Raw genomic sequence first — 22,648 nt, forward strand, 5'->3', positions numbered from 1 at the left:
ATCCTGTGACAAGTCTATATGTCAGTTGTGGAAATATCATTTGAGTATTTCAACTGATTAAAAATTACATAAATACAAGCAAGGATGTTAAAAAAACAAAACATCAACCTCAGCCATCTTTATCACAAGATCAAGTTATGATAAAGTTATAATGGCTGTAACTTGATCAAAAGCAGGGGCTGCTTTATTAAATCACACATTTGTCTGCTGAAGACGCTCATGTCTTTTATTGCATTTTAAATGACTCTCCTGATATGAAAAGAGGAAGTAAACAGACGAGATAATGTGGCTTTAACTCTCAGCCCTCCTCCTCGAGAGACACCGTGACATCACTAAGCGGCACAGCCAATCAGGGGCCAGTACGCTCAAGCTGGAGGAGCACTCCGTGCGTCCGTGGAGCTGGTGTGCATTTGCTTGTGTGTATGTGTGTGAGTGTGCGTGTGTGCGTGTCTGAATGCGAACAAGTTGATATTATTTTTAATTTTTCCCCCAAACATCTTTGAATTAAGCGCCGGAAGTGAGCCGGGTCTGCGGTGAGTGAAGTGAGGCATCTCCCGGAGCCGCCTGAGGAAAAGAAAAGAGACTCTCCGTAACAACGGAGACTCTAATGAACTCGAGAATAACAAGTTTGCTACGTACAGCCTTTGAGAACAAGCCACATCTAACGTTACGCAGTTTAACGAATTTCGGTGTGTCGTGTTTTTTATTTTGTTGTCGACACTAGCTAACTTGGAGCTACAGTGTGCAGCTGCTCGCGCTGTTGTTTTTCTGTGGTTGGCAGTGTGCAGTCCTGTGTGCCTTCTTTTAAATGTGTAAAGTCGCTCATGTTTGCTAATGAAGTTGAAGTAACCGTCACATAAGACACAGTAATAACACAGTAGGGGATAAGCCATAAGCTACTCAGAAGAAAAATGCTAAAGACGCTGACGAAGAAGCTAAGAAGACATTCACTCAATGAGATACATCCCTTCCAACTGAAGGTAAGTTTGAGTTACTCACTACTGCACTGTTGTAATGTTATTTAAATGCATTTGCTGTAGCTGCCAGGATACACTACACTAAAACACACAGCACAGTGCAGCTGAAATGAGTTTGTTTGTGAACAGCGTGGCTTTACTTTTGTCTTGTGACATGCTCATTTGTAGGCCAGTTGACTACGCAGCTTAAACATAATAACCCCACAGCCTGTAACCTTGCTTGAATGGGGTTAGTGAGTTCATTTACACTCTCTCCCTTTCTCTTTCTCTTGCACACACACTCACACACACACACACCAGTGAGACAACAGACTGTGCTGCTTCACTGTGGAAATTGCCAGCGTGTGTGTTTTAATATCCAAGCATGTGTTGTTTGGAGGTATTTTCTGCATCTAAGCACCTCAGCCCATTCATTACCATCCACTCTAGAAGGAATTTACTCTTCGTGGCTTACAGGACCGAGCCAGATGTTTACAGGAAGAAACTGGAGATCCACACTGCTACACAAACACATCAGCAAACATGTGGCATGTCAACAAACTCCCACTCACACTCATTGACTCATAAACTGTAGTTCAGCTGTTTGTCATTTGAGAACGTAAATGACTCCACACTGATTTTCCAGACTTCTCTCGTGCGTAAGAGGGGACGTTCTGTCAAACACATTCATACCTGTGAAACTAAACCCGGTTCTTCGTCGACAAAAAGAAAACGCTATGGTTTCCAGGTGGAAATAGCTGTGTTTGTGTGGTGGGGAAGAGGGAAAAACATTTCAGTAAAAACCTTATTGTTGTGGGCTATAATTGTCCCGACATCTACATCTTTACCCTCCAATTTTCCACAACAGAATCCATGTAAGTGCTCCGCAATTGTTACTGCCTGCTCAGTTTGCATAATGCCTCTTTTTGGTGAGCAGAGGGCTGAATTGTATCCTGCATGGGTCACTAACTTGCTCCATCCACAACAATATTGTGCGTCAACCAACTGTATCGTCGCATGGCAGCCATTTTGTGCCAAAGTGCTCCAGTTCAAAGGCCTGGCTGAGGATGCAGGGGAAAGTGTGCCATGCCCGTTGTCGGCTTTTGTTTGTGCTTGTTGCTGTGCTCAGTGACAAGGTTCTCTCGTCCAGAAGTGGATAGTGTCGTGGGTAAAGCGAATTGTGAGCAGTGACTAGGCCTGTTGCTCACATCCTAGCCTGGTGCACATTTCTTCAAGCTGAGCCTGCTATTTCTGAAACTGATACTCAAACGATATACAAGGAATTCCCACTTGAAACAACACTGATTGTCAAATAAGAATATGAAAATACAAAAGATGGTCCAGCACTGTAGCTGACTGTAAGTGAATTTTGGAAAACAGTCTGCCATCACCAACCAGTGAATCACCTTTGAATAAAGGATCATTCTGGTGTATTACAACATGAGTCTTATTTTTATTTTTTTTTAGCTGTGCCACCATCATTTCTGTCTGGAACTATAATATTGTTCTCACCAAGTTCAATACTGGATCTTGGAACATGGAAGCATAGCTAAAAATAACTCTGAAAGTATGTAAGCTCTGATGGATGTTTACAAAAGACAGCTTGGATAAAAAAACTTTTGCCTGTGTTTTCTCTGCCAAATAAATTTGGCTAACCTGTGGATATGTTTACAGCCTTTCTGACCATCCAACTGCACATGTTTTTAGCCATATTGAATTCTTAGCAATGTTGTTGCATTCCCAAATCTACGCAATTACTTTGGTGAGTTATTATTACTGAAAGGAATGATTGTCAAAGTTACACATATAAGACACAAGTTGTAATTACCTGGAACAGTCCTTTAATTGAGTACTCCAGGGATTTCGTAATGCAGTTCAACTAGGGTATCGATAATTAATACCTTTTGAGGTGTAGACTAAAATAACTCGATACCAAGTAGTATTGAAACTTCTCCCATCAAACAGTACCTGCATTTGACCCTTTTTGCGCCGGAAGCTGATCCCGTGCCGTCTGAACTCCCTGCTGGATCATCAAACTTTCTTTTACTGCCATGTCCAGAGCTGCCCTCCTCCCGGCAATTCGTCAATTTAACGTCTGCCAGGTTAGCACAAGCTTACACAGCAGCAGCAGCAAACATCCTACATGGATCGCAACAAAGTCACACCGCTGAAACCCACACAGTCAGTGATGTGGTGAAGTTGTGTGCAGTGTATTGAAAGATTTGGCAGTTCGAAGTGCTGAGATCTCACTTCTTTCACATTATAGGTATCGAATGCAGTATTCTAATGGTACTGGTATCACTTTTAGGGTACTGGATTAGTAGCAGTATCGTAATTTTTTTAAACAATACCCAGCCCTGCCTTCCCACCACTTCACTCTCTAGTGCAGGTGTTTTGTCATATATCTATTGTCCTACATTTTAACATCATCGGGTTTATTGTCTTAGACTCACAACCATAGAAGTTGTTTTGCAACTGTTTTTACTGGCTGAATAGTGCTTATCATGACGAGTAAAGGCATCTTTATATGTCTCTTCAAAATAAACTGTCAGTGGTTAAAAGGTTCAAATAAACAGGAAATTAAAAGGTGTAGCTCTTCGTATGTTTGCTTATTTGCAGGTTTGCCTAACTTGTGAATGTCAGCAAACCATGGTCAGGTTGCATTGTACTTAAGGTGTCTACCCTCAGTCAAACTTAGACTGACCGTCCATGTTCTTATTATAGCTAAATATTGACATCCGTTGTTTTGAATAAAGATTAATAGAGCAGAGCTCTTACTCTGGTGAATGCATAGGAGCATTTGTTTTAGCGTAATTATTGTCTATATTGTCATCATAAGTTACTCAGATAATGAGTTTAAAGTCTGCTGCAGTGCTCGTTGTGTGATCGAGGGCTAAATGACCATTTCCGAGTAGTTAAAGAAAAGAGGCTAAAGGTCTCTTAGGCCCTGTTACAGGACCTATCCCAGGAGCTTACACTAATCAAGACTACTTACACTACACTATGGAGAAGATCCACTCAAGTGTGAGGGGAAGTAGAATCAACCATGTCTGACCCTGTGTTGTGTGTTTTTATGAGAAGGGGAATGGAGTGTGACAGTGTCCATGTCAGTGTGGAAGGACAGTGCAGAGCTGATATGTGTGTGAGCTGGGTCTTCTGTGTGTGTACGCTGTGACATTGCCATTGATCCAGCTTAGCAAGCTGCTCAGCGATGCAAGGGACTGACAAGGATTTCATTCAACTGTTCTTGACACACAAACACACAACTCTTTGTCTGTCTTTGCATGTATGCACAAAAGCAGTTTTTTATGCTTTATTCATGCAGTCTCACTTTCACTTTGCTTATGCGCCTCAGCTCTCTGAATGATATCAAGTAGTCTGCAATTACTGAAAAAAGATTTTCTATTTATCATTACTAACTTGATGTAAAACTAAGAGCTGACTTGACATTTTGTCTCCCTGTGACTTTTGACACATATTTTCTGAAATTGTCTCCAGAATGTTGTGCAAAACAACTCATATCAGAGTTGACAAGCTGCATGCAGGAATTTGCAAATATGTTAGGATTTAAACTGTGTATTGCATTTCATCACTGATAAGCATATCAGTTTCAAAGATTATACACACTTTGGTCAGGTCTCATACGCCAAAATGGAGTTCTTCAATACTGCAAAACCTTGTGGACAAAGTGAGAGAAAAAGATGGAAAGAGCTGCCAAGCCAGTTTGGTGCAGTTTTTGTCATGCAGGCCCATGTTGCTCTCATGACTGATAGCAGTCCAAATCCTCACCTCAAGCACAATTTGAATATTTGTCATGCAAAGTAGCAGTGGGGCCAAATTTAGTAGTTGCACAAGCTCATGAGAAACACCATCAGTGATTGACTTGAAGCTAATATTTAAATGATGTAATTGCAGACGTGTTTTTTGTAAAGCTATTACATAGATAGCATAGAGGGTCATGTAGCTTTTTATGTCATTTTCACACTTGTTTTTATCTTAACACATCTGTGATGCTAATGACTAATAAGCATGTGAGGAAGGGTGTGAGTGTGGGTGGTCCTGATGAACATTTGATGTGCTTGTGCGCTTCACGTATACATTATGTACTTTCTCATTTGCATGAAGTTCCATGTCTTGTAGCATAAACATATAGCTTGTATGCACTTCAACTTCAGAGTACATATGGATCTGTTGCATCATGTTGTGCTTCTGCATAAGTACTGCGCATCTTGTGAGGTGCCAGCTTACAACAGTGAGTGTCCTGGAAAAAACTTCTGGAAAGGCAGTATTGATGCTAAGCAGCAGGGATTATAGTATGAGGCAGCCTATCCAGGTTGGAGTGGTGCAATCCAGGCTTAACCACAGTATTATACAGGAGCAGGGAAAAGAATGAACAACTGGAAGCAACAAGAAACATACCTACAACAAGTGATGGTCCTCTAAAGTTTTATAAGTACATTGTCATCAAATGCATAAAGCAGTTTTATATCCAGCTGCAAAACTTGTTTAACGTGATGATGAAATGCTGCGTCAGTATAGCTGCTGACTCTGATATATTATAGGGTTCCTCTGGATCCGTAAAAAAAATCAATTTTCATAAGTCTTTAAATGCTAAGACATGGGAAGGAGGATTTTATGAATTGTCACATTTATAAATGTGAAAGAAAGGTATATTTTACACCTATTTTAATTATTTAACATAAAAATACAACCGTACACATTGTGATATCAAGTTTCTCTCTTTCATTAAAATTTCAACTAGCCTAATTGCCTTGTTAGCTAACTGTAGTCTACTGTTAGTCCATTGTTCCAACCATCACCAGCTCCGGTTTGCTTGAAATAAACCCTAATTCACTGAGTTAGATGCCGCCCCTGTTTCGTTCTCTTTGCTGTTGCTGGCCAGCGATTTACAGTCCCGTAACGTTATCCCCATCACCACCAGCTACCTGTTCCACCAGTAGAGACTAGGGATGTTCCTGGGGACTCATTTCCCTGTTGATTAAACAAAAATTTTAATTATGACTAGTCGACTAGTCTAAAAAAGGGAAAACACTCAGAAAACATTAAAAAATTTTGCACAATTTATTAAGTATTTGAAATGTTGTCCCAAAAATATTTTGTACATTAAGAGCCCTTTGAAGTCTTTAATCACAATTTTCAACAATCATGTCGGATTGTTGCTGAAGTACGCAACACTTTGTGTGAATATAGATGCGGTATGAATGTGAACATGACGGCAACTCAGTCAAAAGTTAACCACTAAAATAACATCTAAAATGAATAAATTGCCTCTGAAATATGGGACACATTGAATCTTGGAGATTATCTGACAAAAATGATAGCAATTCATGACAATTCATGTCTGATGGCTCTGTAGCACCCACTAGTGGTGGGCAGCTGCATGACAGTGAAGTGGCCTTGTACATGAATAAAACACTACTTGGTTTAACCGACTAATATTTCTGGTGCCGACTGGCGAGGGGGCAGACGTTTAATTGTTTAGACGGCTTCCCAGTAGAGACTGAAGACTGACCTGGTGGCACATGTTGTGCACTACATACAGTGAGTTTAATTGAAAGAGGAGCACCTCTATTTTTGACGGTTTTTGAAAATCATACTGTCGGGAATTTTAAAAACCTGGTAAACCGCAGGATATAGGCTCTGGTGTACTGCAGAGCCTAATACAAGGCTCAGTGCATTTTATGCAAAAAGTTTCTCAAACTATGCACGATGGGAAATAAGGCGGTGGAATCCCATGTGCAGAGTGAGAAACACAAGGTCACCAAGTAAAATCTCGAACAATCAGCAGGTGTTTCCCAGTCTTGTTCTACCCTCATCTCCACCATGAGAAAAAGAAAGTCATGTTGTATGTTACAAAAACAGTTGGGCAAAATTGTCTTAAAAAGTCCTAAGTCTAACTTGCTTTAAGCTGTAGGAACCCTGTATCATATATTGTATGATCTACCTAACATCATGTTCTGCAGCTGGGATGATGGTGCTACAGTAGAGTTGAATAGTGAAATTTCTTTTGGCAAAGCACTGTCATCCTGCATAACCATGAAGTGAATGTCAGTTAGGCAGTGTGGTATTTGTTGTAGCTAGCTATGCCAACGCAATAACCATATCAGATGTGGTTCACTTGAAAACACACGCCAAGTTTTCTTGCTCTCTCACACACTCAATCACACTTTGTGAAATACAGATGCCATTTGTAACAATTTCCTGAATTCTAATGTCAGATAACTCTGAGAAATCTGATGTTATGACCTCTCCCAAGTTTCCTTGAAAAGCCATGTGTGACTGAGAGTCTAAAACAGTATTGGCGGTGAAACAAATGCAAATACTTGTTCATGTGCTTAGTCTTTGCGTTACACTCCCAGATGAAATTTGCATAGTTTGAATGTTTTATGGTCTGTTGACACTGACCTGCTTTGCATAAGTAGTACTTTTTCAGATGGTGTACTAGCTGTTCAAGGGGCGGCTGGTGTTACAGTGATCATAGTGTGTCTGTGTGAAGTAAGGAAGTCATTGAAAGTAGAACACTGTTGTGTCCAACACACTGTGTGTGAGAGCGTGTCAGTGTAGGTATTACAGTGTATTGTGACAGAGCCTGCAACACATTAAACAGTCTTGTAAAAGTGAGCTACACATGTGCTACATTTCTGTTGTTCTCTGATCCATCAACAACCTCTGAGACGGTCCCTAAGGGCAGAGGAAGGCCAAATCGTTACTGTCAGCTTCTATTTGCCTCCAGTTGCACAGACAATGATCGCTCTGTGGAGAAACTTCAGACTCACAGGTCAAGAGGCTGCTTACACTGCAGCTTTAAAAAAAAAAAAGGCAAAATATGTAAGAAAAATGAGTAATCATCCTGATGATCTCACTGAGTGTGAACACAGAATTAGACTAAGCTCATGTCTCCTCTGAAGACAATTAAGATGGGAAGTTTATGAACCACCAGCGTCACTTCATTCTTAGTATCCTGCAGCAGTAACTTTTAATAGGATTTCAGCTGTTTCATGGATGCTGCCCAACAATAATTCACTGGAGTGTACGGTGTAGCTGAAGCCCTGAGCCAACCACTTGCCAAAATACATTTCCTTCCCACAGTTATTCCTCAGTGTAATTTTCCAACGGAGTTCATGAAGTGACGCTGTTTTGCTCGAGACTCCTCGAGAGCCAAGGTTTTTTTGTCTTGTACTCTGGTTGTGGAGCTGTTCATTGAGAATCTATCCCACAGCTTGTGTACCATTGAAAGGCAAGAAGGCTACACTCAGGCCAAATTCAAATATATTCAACAACAGTGTCAACACTGTGGTCTTACCCTGGAAAGTCAGGCTATGTGTATGTCCTTACTGTGCTATTTGATACCTTGAAGTTTAGTATTCAGTACTGTGTTGGACCACAAGACTGAATGAGAAGTCTATTGTGTTTATTATTATTGTTGTTTAGTCTTTATTGGTATACTTTTTCTGATGTGAAAATAAAGAAGCCATGTCATGTCAAATCACAATGTCTTTATCAAACTACATTAATAGGATTCTATGATAATACGCAGTAATTTTGTTGTCATTTGAGGAAACTACATATCAGAGCTACAGAGGAGTTGGTGTGTTTCACAGTAATGTGACATTTGAAATGTAAAAAAGTGAGATACAGCTATGTTCTGTAGTCTTCTGATTTGAAGTTCACCAACAGCGAACCATCTGTGAAATTATACATTGGAATTCACACTTATCATGAATTGAATATTGTCTGCCCTTATTGGGCTCTGGCTCCTTTCTCCCTTTCCTCTTTTTGAAGAGCTTCACAGAGAAAGGATGTGTGTGTGTGTGTGTGTGTGTGTGTGTGTATTAATGAGTAGAAGGGAGGACACTGTATGTTTGTGTGGATGTATGTGTGTAAGCGTATACACACACACACACACACACACACACGCACAAGCACAGATGGCAGCTGCTCAGCGAGGCCTCGGAGTGGTAATTACTGAGTGTGAGGCGCATTACTTAACTCTTAGCGTTGCAGTCTGCAGGGTATCTGTATTGTTGCTTCTGGTGTTGACGAGGAATTGATTTTAAAGAGACAGACTGATTCAGGCTGTGGGAAAAAGAAAATAGCCCTAACTTAGCTAAGACAGAACCGTAACTCAATTTGTCCTGCCTTTTGGGACTCAGAGCATCTATACTGTTTGTAGTGCAACTGTAAAAATGACCATGCAACAAATAGTTTTGGGTAAAATCAGAAAATTGAAAAATGATTAAGAGCTCCTTATTAGGATTTGGTTCACCACATTTTGGATTTAATCACTGGGATGTTTAAAGCTTTGCTCTTTCATTATTTTGTTGTTTGTCAGATACTGAAATTGAAAATACAGATGATCCAGGGCAAGTTTTGACTTTAAAACTGATTTTTTTTTTAAAATATTCTTTACAAACTTTTGCCAATATAAAGTTTCAATTTTTAAATGTTACCATAAGGCATATTTGACCTACAGTCTAAGCTCAGTCCTTTTTGCAGATTTCTTACCATGGCAGTGGAGAGGGAGGGGAGAGTGATGACTCAGAGGGGGAGAACCAGGAGCTTGCACAGATCGACAGAGGTAAGTGCCCTCTGCCAATTAAATGTTTGTTGTAAACAGATTATGATCCTCCTCATCGCTTACTGATTCTCACACATAATAATTAGATGTTTTAAGTCAACAGATAATATGGTATTATAGCACATTGCCGTTCTTTTGCAGCCATGTCTCCACCTTCTCCTTTGACATTTCCTGTTTATCCACTCCTCTAGAGAGACGGAGAAATTGTGCCCTCACTCCCTTGGCCACCAGCCAGCAGCACAACCAGGGTCCCCTCTCTCCAGCCCGGTTACGACGCCTTCGCCTCCTTTTAGATGCCAATCTGGATCGCCATTCTTCAGAGGAAGAGCTGGAACGAATCAGCTGCGGTGACAACAGGAAGTGGGTGTCAGCGCTTCCCCAGCGCCACGGCGATCACCACAGCAGCGCCTCCAGTGATGAGGAGGTGCGGGACCTCTGTGGCTGCGGCTCACCAGCTGCACCTGCCAGGCCGCTGGTTGAGCCGGGTGCTTGCCTGGCCGCTTCCCCCAGCCCTGTACTCTTCAGCTCCAGTCCACCACGTAGCCTCAAGCCACCCCCCATGCGCTTTCAGCTGCAGGTGGTGCAGCCAGTGGCACGGCCCATCATTTTGACCCACTTTGACCAGTCAGCACCTTACAGAAGGTATCGGCACAGTTATGGCGGGGAGCAGGGGAGGCCCAGTCTGGATCTGGAGAAAATGCAACAGGTTAGTAGTCCAAGTGATACTAATGACATTTTTTCCAGCACTAACCTCTGCCCAAAATGTCAGCTTTGTGAGATATCTTAGGTAGATAAGACCTTTGCTGAGCACATTTAAACTATTATGGTCTGCACTATTGCAAAAGGTTAAAGCAAAATCATCACTATATTGTTTGTTCCATCCAACTCGTTAGACCAGGGGAATAATAAACACTACATTGTGTCATTTCGTCTGAATTGTAGTGAGACAGAAGTATAAAGTAGGATAAAATAGGAATAGTCTCGTAAATTACAAATATAGTACTGAAGTTATTGTACATAATTACCTTTTCACCACTGCAAAACGACCATACAGTTAAGTTCAGGGCATTGAGTAACTGATAATTTATTACCAGCATCATTATTATGCTCATTATGCATTTTCAGAACAGGGAAACTTTTTCATAGTTCCAAGAATCCCCCTTTTTATTGTGTCTGCAAGGCAATAACTAGACATGATCATAGTTTTTAGACTGCCAATTTGAGGGTCTTTTTAGCTCCTATTTCAGGTAAGTCGTTGCCCAATACAAGAGGAACCAATTAGTGAAGCATATGTATGGTGATCGATCTGGATGTAAGTGTACACGGATTGGTCAAACACGGCCAATGCAGCAGTGTAAACAACAGACAACGCAAACCAAAAACAACTGCTAGTTACAAAAAAGTCATAGAAGTAAGCACACACAGATGGACCAATAGTGAAGTCCACATTTATACAGCACTGTCAATACAGCATGATTTTGATTCCTCAAAGTGGAAGTGGTGTTGCCATACCAACTGCTAGCCGGCTTACACTACATCACTTGAGCGTTCCTATTGGCAGTGCAAACACAAAAAAAGCTATTGAAGGTACGGCGTTCTCGGGGGAACTCTGTAGTGGACTGGAAGTACCCAAACTGTACGTCCAAAAACACTTATTGTCTCTTAAATCACTGTCAGATTCTTTATCTCAGAGAAGACCTTATTTCTGGATAACCTGGGTGCAAAATAAAGTGACATTGCCCACTATGTCTTTTCGTCTGTTACACAATGTGATACACAGCCTGAAAAGGTGGTATGGTGATGTCTCCTTGTTAGTCAAAATAATTTTCTTCTGTAGCAATATGTGTAGTCCACTGAAAATGTTAAAAGTACCCAACAGCAGATGAGGCTAACACTACCCCACCGAACAACTCGTCAGGCAGAGGATTGGGTCCCAACAAAAACAATGATGTATTACTAAAACTACTAACCGGCTACCCTACACACACACGGCCACACAAATGTGCACGCCCACACGAGCAAACAAAGTCTTCCCTTTCCATAGCCGGACGCGAGCCACCACGGTGGTCTGGCTGGAGAGGGATGAAGGAGAGGGAGGCACGGACGGCAGATGTCCGCCCTCGTTTCTCACAAAGGCTGGCAAGCGAGGGGAAACGATGAAGGGGTGGAGGCAGAAGGAGAGGATTAAATACACAACAGAAAAACGACAGCCACTAATGAGTCATGGAGAAGCTGGTCCACTAATCATTAAAATCCAATAGACTTGTTGGCCCACACAGTGGATGGGAAAGGGTGTGTGCGTGTGTGTGTATTTGCAGAGAGAGAAACTGCAGGTTTCAGGGGTCCATATGTCCATGGGGTTTTTAGAGGGAAAGAACAGATGATGAGAGACAGCGGGCAGCAATGAGAGGGGTGAAGAGAAAAAAAGAGGAAGAGTGTGTGTGTGTGTGTGTGTGTGTGAGTGAGAGAGAGAGGCTGGGGTACGCGTCTATCATCCTGCCTGTCTTTTTGTGTCTGCATGTGTACATCCTCCTGTCTGTGAGTTTGTTGCTGTATCAGTGTGTGTCTGTATGTGTGAGAGTGTGTGCACACTCAGTCAAGTGGAATGGGAGGTGCTGCAGGGAATACAATAGGGGGCCTACAGAGGTAGCTAGCAGACACAGCTCCAGTCTCCCATTAACCCTTTAGCTGGACAACTTCCAGTCCGAAAGTCTGACTCAACTACTACACCATCACCATGTAATTGCTTTCACATATGCTGCTCTGGAGTTTAAATATAAGAAAGAAAGCTAACTGAGCTGGGTCCACAAAAGGCAATTTGAAGGTGTCAGAACCAGGGGAATTCTGTTATAAGTGTGGAAGGCAGAGGAGCAGAACACAACTGCTACCTTGGATGGATTGTCTTCTATTAGTTTAATCATATGGGAACTTTAATTGTATATAAATTGGTGAAGAAGACTGATAAAGATGAAAGCGTTCTCTGTTTGTTGGGAGAATGTCAGAACAATGGCAAAGTCCAATTGTGGTTCCCTAATTCTTTGGACACTACTGACCTAGGACTGTCTACGACCAGTGATTGGCAAGCAAGGCTACTAGCCTCAGTTCAATCAGCATTAGCTCAACATATTGTCAAACAACAGTCCATATGATATTGTACAAAAATGCACACTAAGCGGTTCGTATGATATTGTACAAAAATGCACACTAAGCGGTTCGTATGATATCCTATGAAGTGGCACTCCTTGAATGATGTCATGTACTTGATGTAAAGTTACATACGTAACATAAAGTTACTGTGTTTAGGTTTAGGTAAAGAAACATGGTGATGATGTACCTTAAAATGATTCAAAGTTCACATGGTACCGAACACCAGACCTTTGTTTTCTGACTCATCCACCGCCCCAACCCGCTAACTTTCGGGACTGCTTCCTTGTTTATTCTTTACTCCCGTCATTGCATTGGCTGTGTGAATGCAGCTTTTCCGAATACATGGATCATACACAAATTACTGGCTTGTAATTAAGTATAATATGTACAATTTTGACAATGCATGAGGACAGCCTGATAGACTTGAGTGTTAGTCATACACATAAATTCTATTAAAGAAGTGGACGTAGCCTCCAGGTCTGAAAAGTGGTTGCAAAAACAATTTGATTGTACAGAAGCCTATGTGAAAAGGACTCTACTTCTCACTTGATTTATTATCTCAGTAAACATTTCCTAATGAGTTTATGGTCTTAATCACTAGTTCAAGTCTTCTTCAATACAGCATGATATTCATTTAGCAAATTATGGTCCAATTTAGAGTAAAACACATGATAAAGCAGGGTATAATTTAGGGTGTGTCTAGCTACCTTGTGATTGACAAGTTGCTACCATGGTGTCCTGTCAATCAGCACAGAGGGTTAGCAGTGTGTATCTTCCACAGCTCCACCCTCTCATCTAAATATGGTCTCTTCTTGTTCCAGTAAACCAAGATGGCGGCAGCCAAAATGCCAAACTCAAGGCTTGAGAACATGGAAACCAATGTGTGACATCACAGTGGCTACGACTGCTTCTTTTATGTTGTTTATGGTCATGCATTTATTTATCTAATACATTTCTTAAAGGCAGGGTTAAAAGTTCAGCAGCCTGTTTCCTTTAGTCTCTGATAATCCCTCATGCCTACTAATCCATGTCCAGTTGCTCAGATGTGGCAGTGCCCTTGTTTCGTAGCCTGGTGAAAGAGCAACAGTGTGTGTGGCACATGCTGAGCATTGAGAAATATATCAGACCTCTGCATACCAATGGTGAAACTCTAAAAAATGTCATAAAAATACACACTACTGGCTCAAAGGATCATAGCTCGCTGTTGCCAGTTTGCTAGTTTACCTTACTTTCAGCCATTTCCCAAGCATAACATTATTTTTTAAAATACCCATAGGTTTCTGTTCATTTTGTTACAGTATGAAAATCAGCAGGCTTACATGTAAGACTTTTATATGACGGGTAATCTCTCATATTGACTATCATGCTCAGTTTTATGTTTGTTGTTCCATGTTTATAAAATAAGATTACAGTTGTGAAGTAATGCATTTAGAAGTGCAGATGATAAAACAGTATTATGAGATGACTGTAAATATTGAGACATAAACAAGGGTTATATTGTGGCTTTCAACAGGGATAAGGCAAGTCAAAACAACTTTATTTGTACAGCAGGCTTCATACACGGCAAGGTAATTTAGATTCTTTACATAAATCATTAAAATGATAACAGAATAAATGAGACATGTCTAACCATCACACACAAAGGCGAAGTCTTTGAAGTCAATGCCCCCAAAACAGTCATGATGATAACTTACTCTTTGTGTTTTTCATCAATAACCCCAACACTCACCCAAAACAGTTTGCTAGTTGGCAAGTCACGACCTGCTGGCCATGTGTGTGTTTGTGTGTGTGTAGTTGAAGAGGAGGGTGGTGCGGGGCGGGGGTGGACAGAATGATTCTGTTGCAGTCAGAGTGGTGGATAAGTAGGATGAAAAGAGAGAAGGACAAAATTATCTATCATGATTATTTAGATATTGGGTAAGAAAGTAGGCTGAAGGTTGAAGTTTTATAGTAAATTAGCCAAAAAAAAACAGAGTTATGGTCCTTTTTAGATGATCACTCTTTTGAATGGACAATACAGAAACTTAATCACATACAGTGACTAAAAATATAAATTTAATTACTTTTGAGAGGCTGAATTAAATGCAAAGTACACATTTCCGGTTTTTATTCTCATCCAAGCAGCTTGCCCCCTCATGGACTGTAGTCCCACTGATTTAAAAAAAAAAAAAAAAAAAAGATAAGAGCTGGCAGGAGGTGAGCATGAGGGCAAGTGCACACCAGCTCTCTCCCGCATCACAACAGCAGGAGTCTTGTGTTTCCATTCTTTCCTGTGCTCCCTTCCCCCTTAGAAGCTACCTCCCCGACTTGAGACAATTCGATGATTGTGTGGTCCCTCCACCCCCACTGTTTTCTGTTTTTTTTTTTTTTTTTTTTTTTTTTTGAGAATAGTGGAGCTGCGTGGACATGGAGGGGAGTGGGAGACAGGATATTGCATAAGCTTCATTGACGGACTGTTTAGTTTAGTGAGACAGCTGGATTTGCCTCACTTCCGTGATCATCCTGTGTTAGTGTTAGTGTGTTAGTGTTGTGTTTAGTGTTAATTGAGCGCCAGTACACGGTTCTTGTCACGTCAGATGTTTTGTTACTCGTTGGCATTTGTTTTTATTCTTACGCTCTGTAAGGTGACCTTGGGTGTTTTGAGAGGTGCCTTTTAAATACAGTGTATCATTATTATTGATGTAAAGATCAGCTTTATCCAAACAGATGTGCTAAAGTTACTTTTTTCGGGTTCACAGTACTTTATAGAATTGGGCAAGACAAAGTGTGCAGGTTTTACACTGTGTCTGGATTGTCGTGGATGTACATAAAAGCTGCTGCAGAAGTTTTTTAAAACTTGAGAACTGTATGTTTTCTCATGGCTGTCATTGTGCATTCTTTTTTCCACAGAAAATGCTGCTGAAAAAGAACTGTGGAGGGAAAACGCGGACTATAAAGATTCGGGTGAGTTCATTTTTATTTAGCTTAGTTTCTCACAGTACATTACCAGAATCCAATTGAACTATTTTGTTGTGATGAATGCAAACATTATTGTGTGTTTAAAGCCATGTTGTTGATGGCTGTCATAAAGATAAGTTGCCCATACAAGTGGTATTAATTTGAATGTACACACACACACATACACACACTTGCACACACAGCCTTCCCTTTTATGCAGACCCATAATAGGCAGTCCAGATCAGGGTGTCCATTACAGCAGCGATAAGGTTGCAAGGTTGCTCGGCCCCCGTGAACAGCCCAGCCTGTCTTGTCGCCAGCACCTTGATGTCCATCCAACTGCATACTGGGACAGCATCTGGCAACAGCGTTTGTTCCCATGCCCCTGCTAGCAACAGAGCCATGCCTGAGACGTCCGAAAATCTGATAGCACTGTCAGATTACTTTTGCAAACAGCACCCAGCTTAACACTGTTTGCCACAGTGATACCTAGGACAAAGAACCAAGGAGAAATATGTGCTTTGTTTTCCAGGTTTGTTTGATCTCTTGATCTCAACAACGTTTAATAGCCAAGCTTTCCACTTGTCCCATTAGCGGTCTTAGAAGTGCACATTCACGCGCCTAAATAGCTTCGTCAACACAAAGGTATTTTACCAAGATTGTGTCCGGACTGATCTTCCTGTAAAGTGGTTCTCCAAACACAACCTCCAGTAATCATGCACCAACTTAGCACTGCAACTGCGTATGGGTTGATTTTGTTTGTAGTGGGTAAGGGAAGCATGTTGGAGAGTCGACTGGAACAAGCCTGGGCATCTTGGCACAGAGCAGGGTACTCCAGAAGGATGCACAGTGTGGTGAGAAAAGTGACGTTATTATCACGTTGTGTGGGTTAGTGTCAATGGAACCTTATCACACACTTGTTTATGTACACGCGCGCTCACTCACACACACACCAACTGTAACAGCATCGAGGTTGCTCCGATCCTCCATATTGAAATATGGATGAGCAGTACAGAAATGTAAAAAAAATAAAAGATCTTCGAGAGTGTTTGAGGAAAAACAAGCGAGTGTCGTTGAGAGATGGAGCTGAGGAGGAGGAAGAGGAGGTGGAGTGTTGTCGGTTCCCTTGTGGTGTATTTCCAGGGATGAAGTCATTTTCCATTTATAGCCTGGCCGGCTGCTATCTGTTTAGCTCCACTGATACATAGAGATATTGCTCATTATCCTCTGTTCTCACTGGTGTAGTTGGTAGTGTTGTTTTCCCTGTCAGTGACGTCTGTGGGCATTGGGTATGTTCCAGTTCATAGATTTTTCTTGAAGTGAGTACACAGTGGGTCTTTGGATTGATGAGCCATTTGGAGGCTTGTGTTGACTCTCTCTACCCTTTGTGCCACTGGGCACAGTGATCCACCCCATCCTCTCTATCTCTCCTCTGCTGCGTTCTCTCCTGTACCTCTCTCCTTCTCTGTCTCTTCCCCTCTTTTATCTGTCGGCACTGTGTTTCCTGGCCAGGGTCCAGAAGAGACACTGGATCTGGATGGGGCCCCGGCTTTGAGACTGGATTCAAGCACTCAAGCATGGGAGTTGTTACAGGAGTCGAGGAGGTCGATGGTCGTGGTTATGTGTGTGTGTGTATTTTAAGAGTGGGGTTCATGTGGAAGCAGTAGGAAAACACAGCTTTGGCCGCTGCTGCTGAGGCCTTCCCCCTCTAGGGGTTGGAGGTGAATAGGAGAGTGAGGTGATGAGAGCTTCCCAGCCTGCAGCAGGCAAGAGTGATGGCGTCTGATTTCAGCCACCGTAAAGAATGGGTGGAGAGGAAGGCGAAGATTGATTGAGGTGAGGGAAATGGTGCAGAGAGTGGAGGGGAAAACTAAATTGAAGGAAAATGTGCTGCATACCCCCTTTGATTTTTGATTGAGGTAAACTACAGGGCTTGGATGTGATGGAAAGGCATTTTGGTCTTTGCATGAGGACAAACAGATGTTTGAGGAATAGTCTGACATTTTGAGAAATACACTTCTTTGTTTTCTTGCAGAGAGTTGGATGAGAAGATAAATACAACTGTCATATTGGTATGTTGTATGTAAAAGTAATCGATACGAGCAAACGCATAAGACATCAGACCGTTCTGAATACTGTGTTTCCATCAGTTTTTCTACTTTGACCACAAGCTGACATCAGCACGTGATGGATTCCTTTCTATGATCATCTGCTTCAGGCACGTTACTGTAAGTGTTTAGATGGTGTAGCCTACGCTGGTACATGTTGTTACATGTTAACATCAGGGAAACCTGTTATCTTGGTTGTTGATGTTTAATTTCTCCCTGGTTTTGGATCAGATTTGGGTTTAGAAGCTTTTGTTGGTGATTCTTCACAGTAGAAAGTGCTGCTGTTCTTTATTACATCCAATCCCCGGCTGATATGACGGTACAGGGATGCCGAGATGCTGAAGACCTAGAATGGCTGACCAATCAGAGCACACCAGGATTTTTCAGGAGGGGGGCTTATAGTGAGGGGTGCTCAAACATAGCATCTCAGACAGAGGGTGAATACAGGTGTTCCAGCACAGACAGTGAGAGGAAAATGAAGTGAGGCTGTGACCTTTCCCAGCCTAGCAGACATATTTTGTTCACAGTAGAGATGATGAGAGGCTGCCCAACTTTTCACCAAAGCTTCCTGCATCAACACTGACCCTCCTCACCACAAATATAAGACACCATAGCCCAGCTGGCAACCAGCTTCAACACCTTATGCCAACTTCAACTACGACAGATGACGTTGATATTTTGTTGGTTTTAAGTTTATTATTAAATAAGACAAATACAATGCCTTCCAAACGTCTAATGCTAATGTCACCTTCCAATTTTCATTCCAGCCAAAATTGAATGTCTGTGGGATGTAGGATTCCAACGTCTTTCTGACATCATATTGACGTCTGGTGCCAGCTGGGAGGTCACTTATTAAATATTACAGCAAAGCATCAATGAAAACATCTGTTGAAGGGTCTGGATCAGACTCTGGACAGACAGTCACACAATATTTTAAGGACTCTCACTGGGATCAGGAGTAACAAACACGATCAGGATGATCAGAACATTCCTACTTTTGACTGAGCCATTTGACTTGCATTAAAATATAAAAGTAATGCACACCAAGACTTAAAGTAAGGTGCTGATCACTGGCAATAGACTTGATTTTAGAAGACATGTATCACACACTGGCTCCATATGTAATTCTTGTATTTTGATGATAACATTTTGGCCTTTGCCTTCTGTTTATTGTGGACCTTGAGGAAGACCCAAAGCCTGATCCGTCTTCAAACAAAAATGTTAATAACAATACCTCACACAGGGGCTCTAGTTCAGGGCCACCCTGACCCCTTGGGCCCTGGGGCCAGTGCACATGCAGTTCTACATCCATGTAATAAACTGAACTATTTCTTTGACAGAGGGCCGATAACACAGTGTGGAAATGTTTTAGATGTGCAGATTGGGACCTGAATTAATAATCAACAGGACAAACTGCTGGTGTTTTAACTCAGCTTTCTAACTGCTGCGTTTGATGTCTGGACAAAAGCAGGGCCTCGCACTTTTGGGATCTGTACTTTGTCTGACCCTTCTGGGCCCTAAATGTCCGTCACACTGCAGATGTGACCACAGGACAGCTCTGTGGGGATTGCTAACGTGGATAGGGAGCCATCCTGATGTATGACTCTCCCCCACAGTTGGACTGACTCGCAGCTACCATATGGTGAACATCTTAGCGCATTTCCCATCTATCAAGTTTACTGTAGCTTGTTCTTGGGCTCGGATTTGTTTTTCCGCCTCTCACTTTTTTGCCTGTTAATATAAACATTGGTGGATAAAACAGCTCTGAGTGGTAGTGGGAATTGTTGCTGTGTTACTGTGGCTCAGTTGTTAGTACTGAATCCCTTAAGATGTTGGCTGAAGTCATAGCAACACCTGTAGCCTGGCATGCGCTTTTAATGGGGCCTTATTTCATATGCATTGATGTCACTGGGTACTTTTCCAGTAGCAGTGGGCATCTGAATGGAATCAGCCAGTTACAGGGATGCATCTGTCTCTAATGGCTGACAATGAGAATATACAGCTATCCATATAAACACACTCAGTTTTTTTCCATAGGCTCAGCTCCTGATGACAGTGAATCTGTCTCAAGATCCTAATCTTTCTCAGTCCACCTTCTCGCAAACTTGCCCCCCCCCCCCCTCCCCTCCCTACGCAAGCAGGCTGTGGAGAAAGTGCTGCCTCACTGCCAAATCCAACAAAGTCATTTCCTGTCGTTTCCTGTAGAGAGGAAAATGACCAGGGCTAATTTTAGACAGAGGACTTGTAGAGCCACAAGAAGCGAGGTTCTGCTCGGGGGGGTGGGGGGGTGGGGTGGGGGGGGGGTGTCTCCGTGAGTGGAAAAGCATTCATGTCACTGATCCTGCAGTGTGAATGAGGAAAAAAAAAAGTGTGTGAAAATGTTCTAAGGAGGTGCAGTCATCTTCCCATCACTGCTAGTTTGGTTTTCAGCCACTTTTCTCACAGTCTCAACACAGCCACATTTATGCCACAGAAAGAGAAACTAACTGACCAGCAATACCATAATTGAAGTATGGCAGGTAATCCATGCCACTTCCTAACACCTATACCTCTGACAGTCTGTTACTCACCATGACCACTCTCTCTCTGTCCTTAGAATCTGACAGGCAGCCGTCCTCCGCCCAGGTACACCTACGATCCCTCCATCTTCGCCTTCCGCTCCTTGAGTACAGTGCCCCCCTGCAGCCCACTGACGCCGTCGGAGGATCCTCCCTGCTCCTAAGGAAACTCACCCACCGCCAGATAATCCCCCCCCCCCTCCTCTCTTCATTCCCAGACGGCTGCTTTTTTTGTGGCTTCTGCAGAGAGACCAAGGAGCGACTGTTATGAAACTGACCGCTAGAAAGACCTTTGTTTGATGGTCAAACTATTGCACACTCAGGTAATCCCACCCTGTATCTTTAAGCTGTCACTTTGATCCTTGCTCTCCACATGAAACCAACCAGGAACATTTGGAGAATGAAATGGCCTAAACACAACATTTCTAAAGGATACTTCAGGTATTGCATATGTATAGCTGTCTCTGAAAAGATCCTGTGATTGGAGGAAGAATGGCCGAAAAGCAAACATGGACCAGAGGTGGTACAAAGGGACAAGGCCGACCGTTGTGAAGCCTGAATTTAGTTCTGGGTTGGATCAATATTCAAGGGAAATAATGCATGTAAGACAATCAAATGGTTCCAAGGTTTCTTCCTTTGATGTGATTACTGGACATCTTGTAAGGTTCTTGGTAACTTTATATACTAAACATGGCAAGGTGAGTCATTTGATATCTTGTTATTGTTGAGATAAACATAGACAGTGGTCACATTCGTCCGTCTGAAAATACTACTTCTTTGGATGTGTTATTGAATATGCAGGTCGTGACGAGCTATAACAAACATGTATGACATGTACGTAGTTGAATAGTCGACCTGTGACCTTTGACGATGTACATTTCTTAATGAATTTGTCACTTTTAGTCCAGGTCAGAGTTAAGTACTTGTATCCTCTTTCCTTGCATGAATTCCACTGTTTTTGCAGAAAGAGAGGTATGTGGAAATAAGAAAGTATGAGAATAGTTTGCTGCACATTTGGCAAGTGTAATTGGTGCTGTGTTATGCATAGCCTACTTGTAGTGTGCCATTTTTTTTCCCCCAATATTGTACCTCATTACTTTCTAGGTAGAAGAGGACCACTGGTGTGTCGAAGAAATCCCAGTGTTTTTTAAAGATCTCTTAATGCCTTGAAATCACATTCCTGTTGTGTTGAATGAAACTTGAGGTAGTTCTCAGCTCCTGAAACGATCAACTGATTGAACACAATGTCACCACTGTAACTAAGACTTCGCCGAAGTGAATGTAACATTGTGACATGTTTTCGTCCATTGTTGCACAAAATGAATCAATAAATGCCCTGTGGCCTCTTGTTAAGGAGGAGATTTTTATTTTTATAATGTGACAGAGGGGAAACCCCAACAACTGTGTGGACCGAGAGAATGTGACTGACATCATGCCTCATCACCATCATCCAAATACCTTTCTCTGACAAACACTAAGGCTGGTGTTGGCTTGTGTTTCTCCTACAGACAGTTTCTGTTGGTTTTCTCTTAATTTTTTTTCCTTTTACACATCTGTAGGTCACAAGATACTTCACTCCACCTAAGTATTTATTTATGTCACTTGCCTTTTACTGAAGTGACTGTAAGGCAGTACTTCTCAATTGGGGGTAAGGGTACTTTGGAGTACTGTAAGGGGTACTTGACAATTCTTTATAATAAAAGGGGTAACTTTAGTATTTTCTCATGTTTTTTCTGTTTAAGTAACAAACAGGATTAACAATTTTTGAAATTGGTCCAGTTTTGAATGAACACTCTGCAGCCAGCAGTGGCGAAACCGGCTGCAGTGAACCATGCGGAACTGCCGTATGGTTCACTGCAGCCAATTTACATTTACTAAAGGGCTTGTTTTTGCCACTGACAAGCTCAATTTGTTACTTTGACATTGTCTGACATTGTTTGGAAATGATCCCTACATAGAAAGATCATTTTGTTAAAGCGTGAGATCCTTCTTGTTTAACCAGAAACACACCAGACTCCATTTAAATAAGCAGTAATTTTAGCGTGTATAAAGCCAGCATTTCAAATCGAACTGGGTGCATAAATGATTTATTTAAACCAAGCCAGAGTTGGTGATCGTCGGAACAGCAGAAAGACAAACCAAGTCAACTTTGGCAAGTTGATTTTCTTGTTTTTGTTGACTTTGAATGAAGAGTGTTATGTTGATAAAATTACTGTTTATTTAAATGGAGTCTGGTGGGTTTGGCAATAACAAATTCAGGGCTGCTTCTGCTGATTTAAAAAGGATCTTACTCTTTAACAAAGAGGTCGACTTCTACAGGGATCCTTGCCATGATGTTGTCAG

The 22,648-nt window shown here is 41.9% G+C and overlaps 1 protein-coding gene across 1 annotated transcript; it reads left to right on the forward strand.

Annotated features, from left to right (window-relative positions):
* The first annotated feature begins 379 nt into the window (after positions 1 to 379).
* On the forward strand, positions 380 to 21,658 carry LOC117267427 (uncharacterized). The gene is made up of 5 exons (XM_033643333.2): positions 380 to 980; positions 9,474 to 9,555; positions 9,747 to 10,261; positions 15,592 to 15,645; positions 20,344 to 21,658. Exons 1-5 carry the CDS (start codon positions 912 to 914, stop codon positions 20,467 to 20,469), a joined length of 846 nt encoding a protein of 281 aa, XP_033499224.1. The 5' UTR covers positions 380 to 911; the 3' UTR covers positions 20,470 to 21,658.
* The last annotated feature ends 990 nt before the right edge of the window (positions 21,659 to 22,648 follow it).

This window comes from Epinephelus lanceolatus, chromosome 15 (assembly GCF_041903045.1).
Source record: "Epinephelus lanceolatus isolate andai-2023 chromosome 15, ASM4190304v1, whole genome shotgun sequence".
Classification (NCBI taxonomy): Eukaryota; Metazoa; Chordata; class Actinopteri; order Perciformes; family Serranidae; genus Epinephelus; species Epinephelus lanceolatus.

Excerpts from the sequence above, each read along its gene's own strand:
- LOC117267427 (XM_033643333.2), top strand. The coding sequence starts at position 912 with ATGCTAAAGACGCTGACGAAGAAGCTAAGAAGACATTCACTCAATGAG. Across the intron at positions 9,556-9,746 it reads GCTTGCACAGATCGACAGAG|AGAGACGGAGAAATTGTGCC; the intron begins GTAAGTGCCCTC and ends CCACTCCTCTAG. Across the intron at positions 15,646-20,343 it reads CGCGGACTATAAAGATTCGG|AATCTGACAGGCAGCCGTCC; the intron begins GTGAGTTCATTT and ends CTCTGTCCTTAG.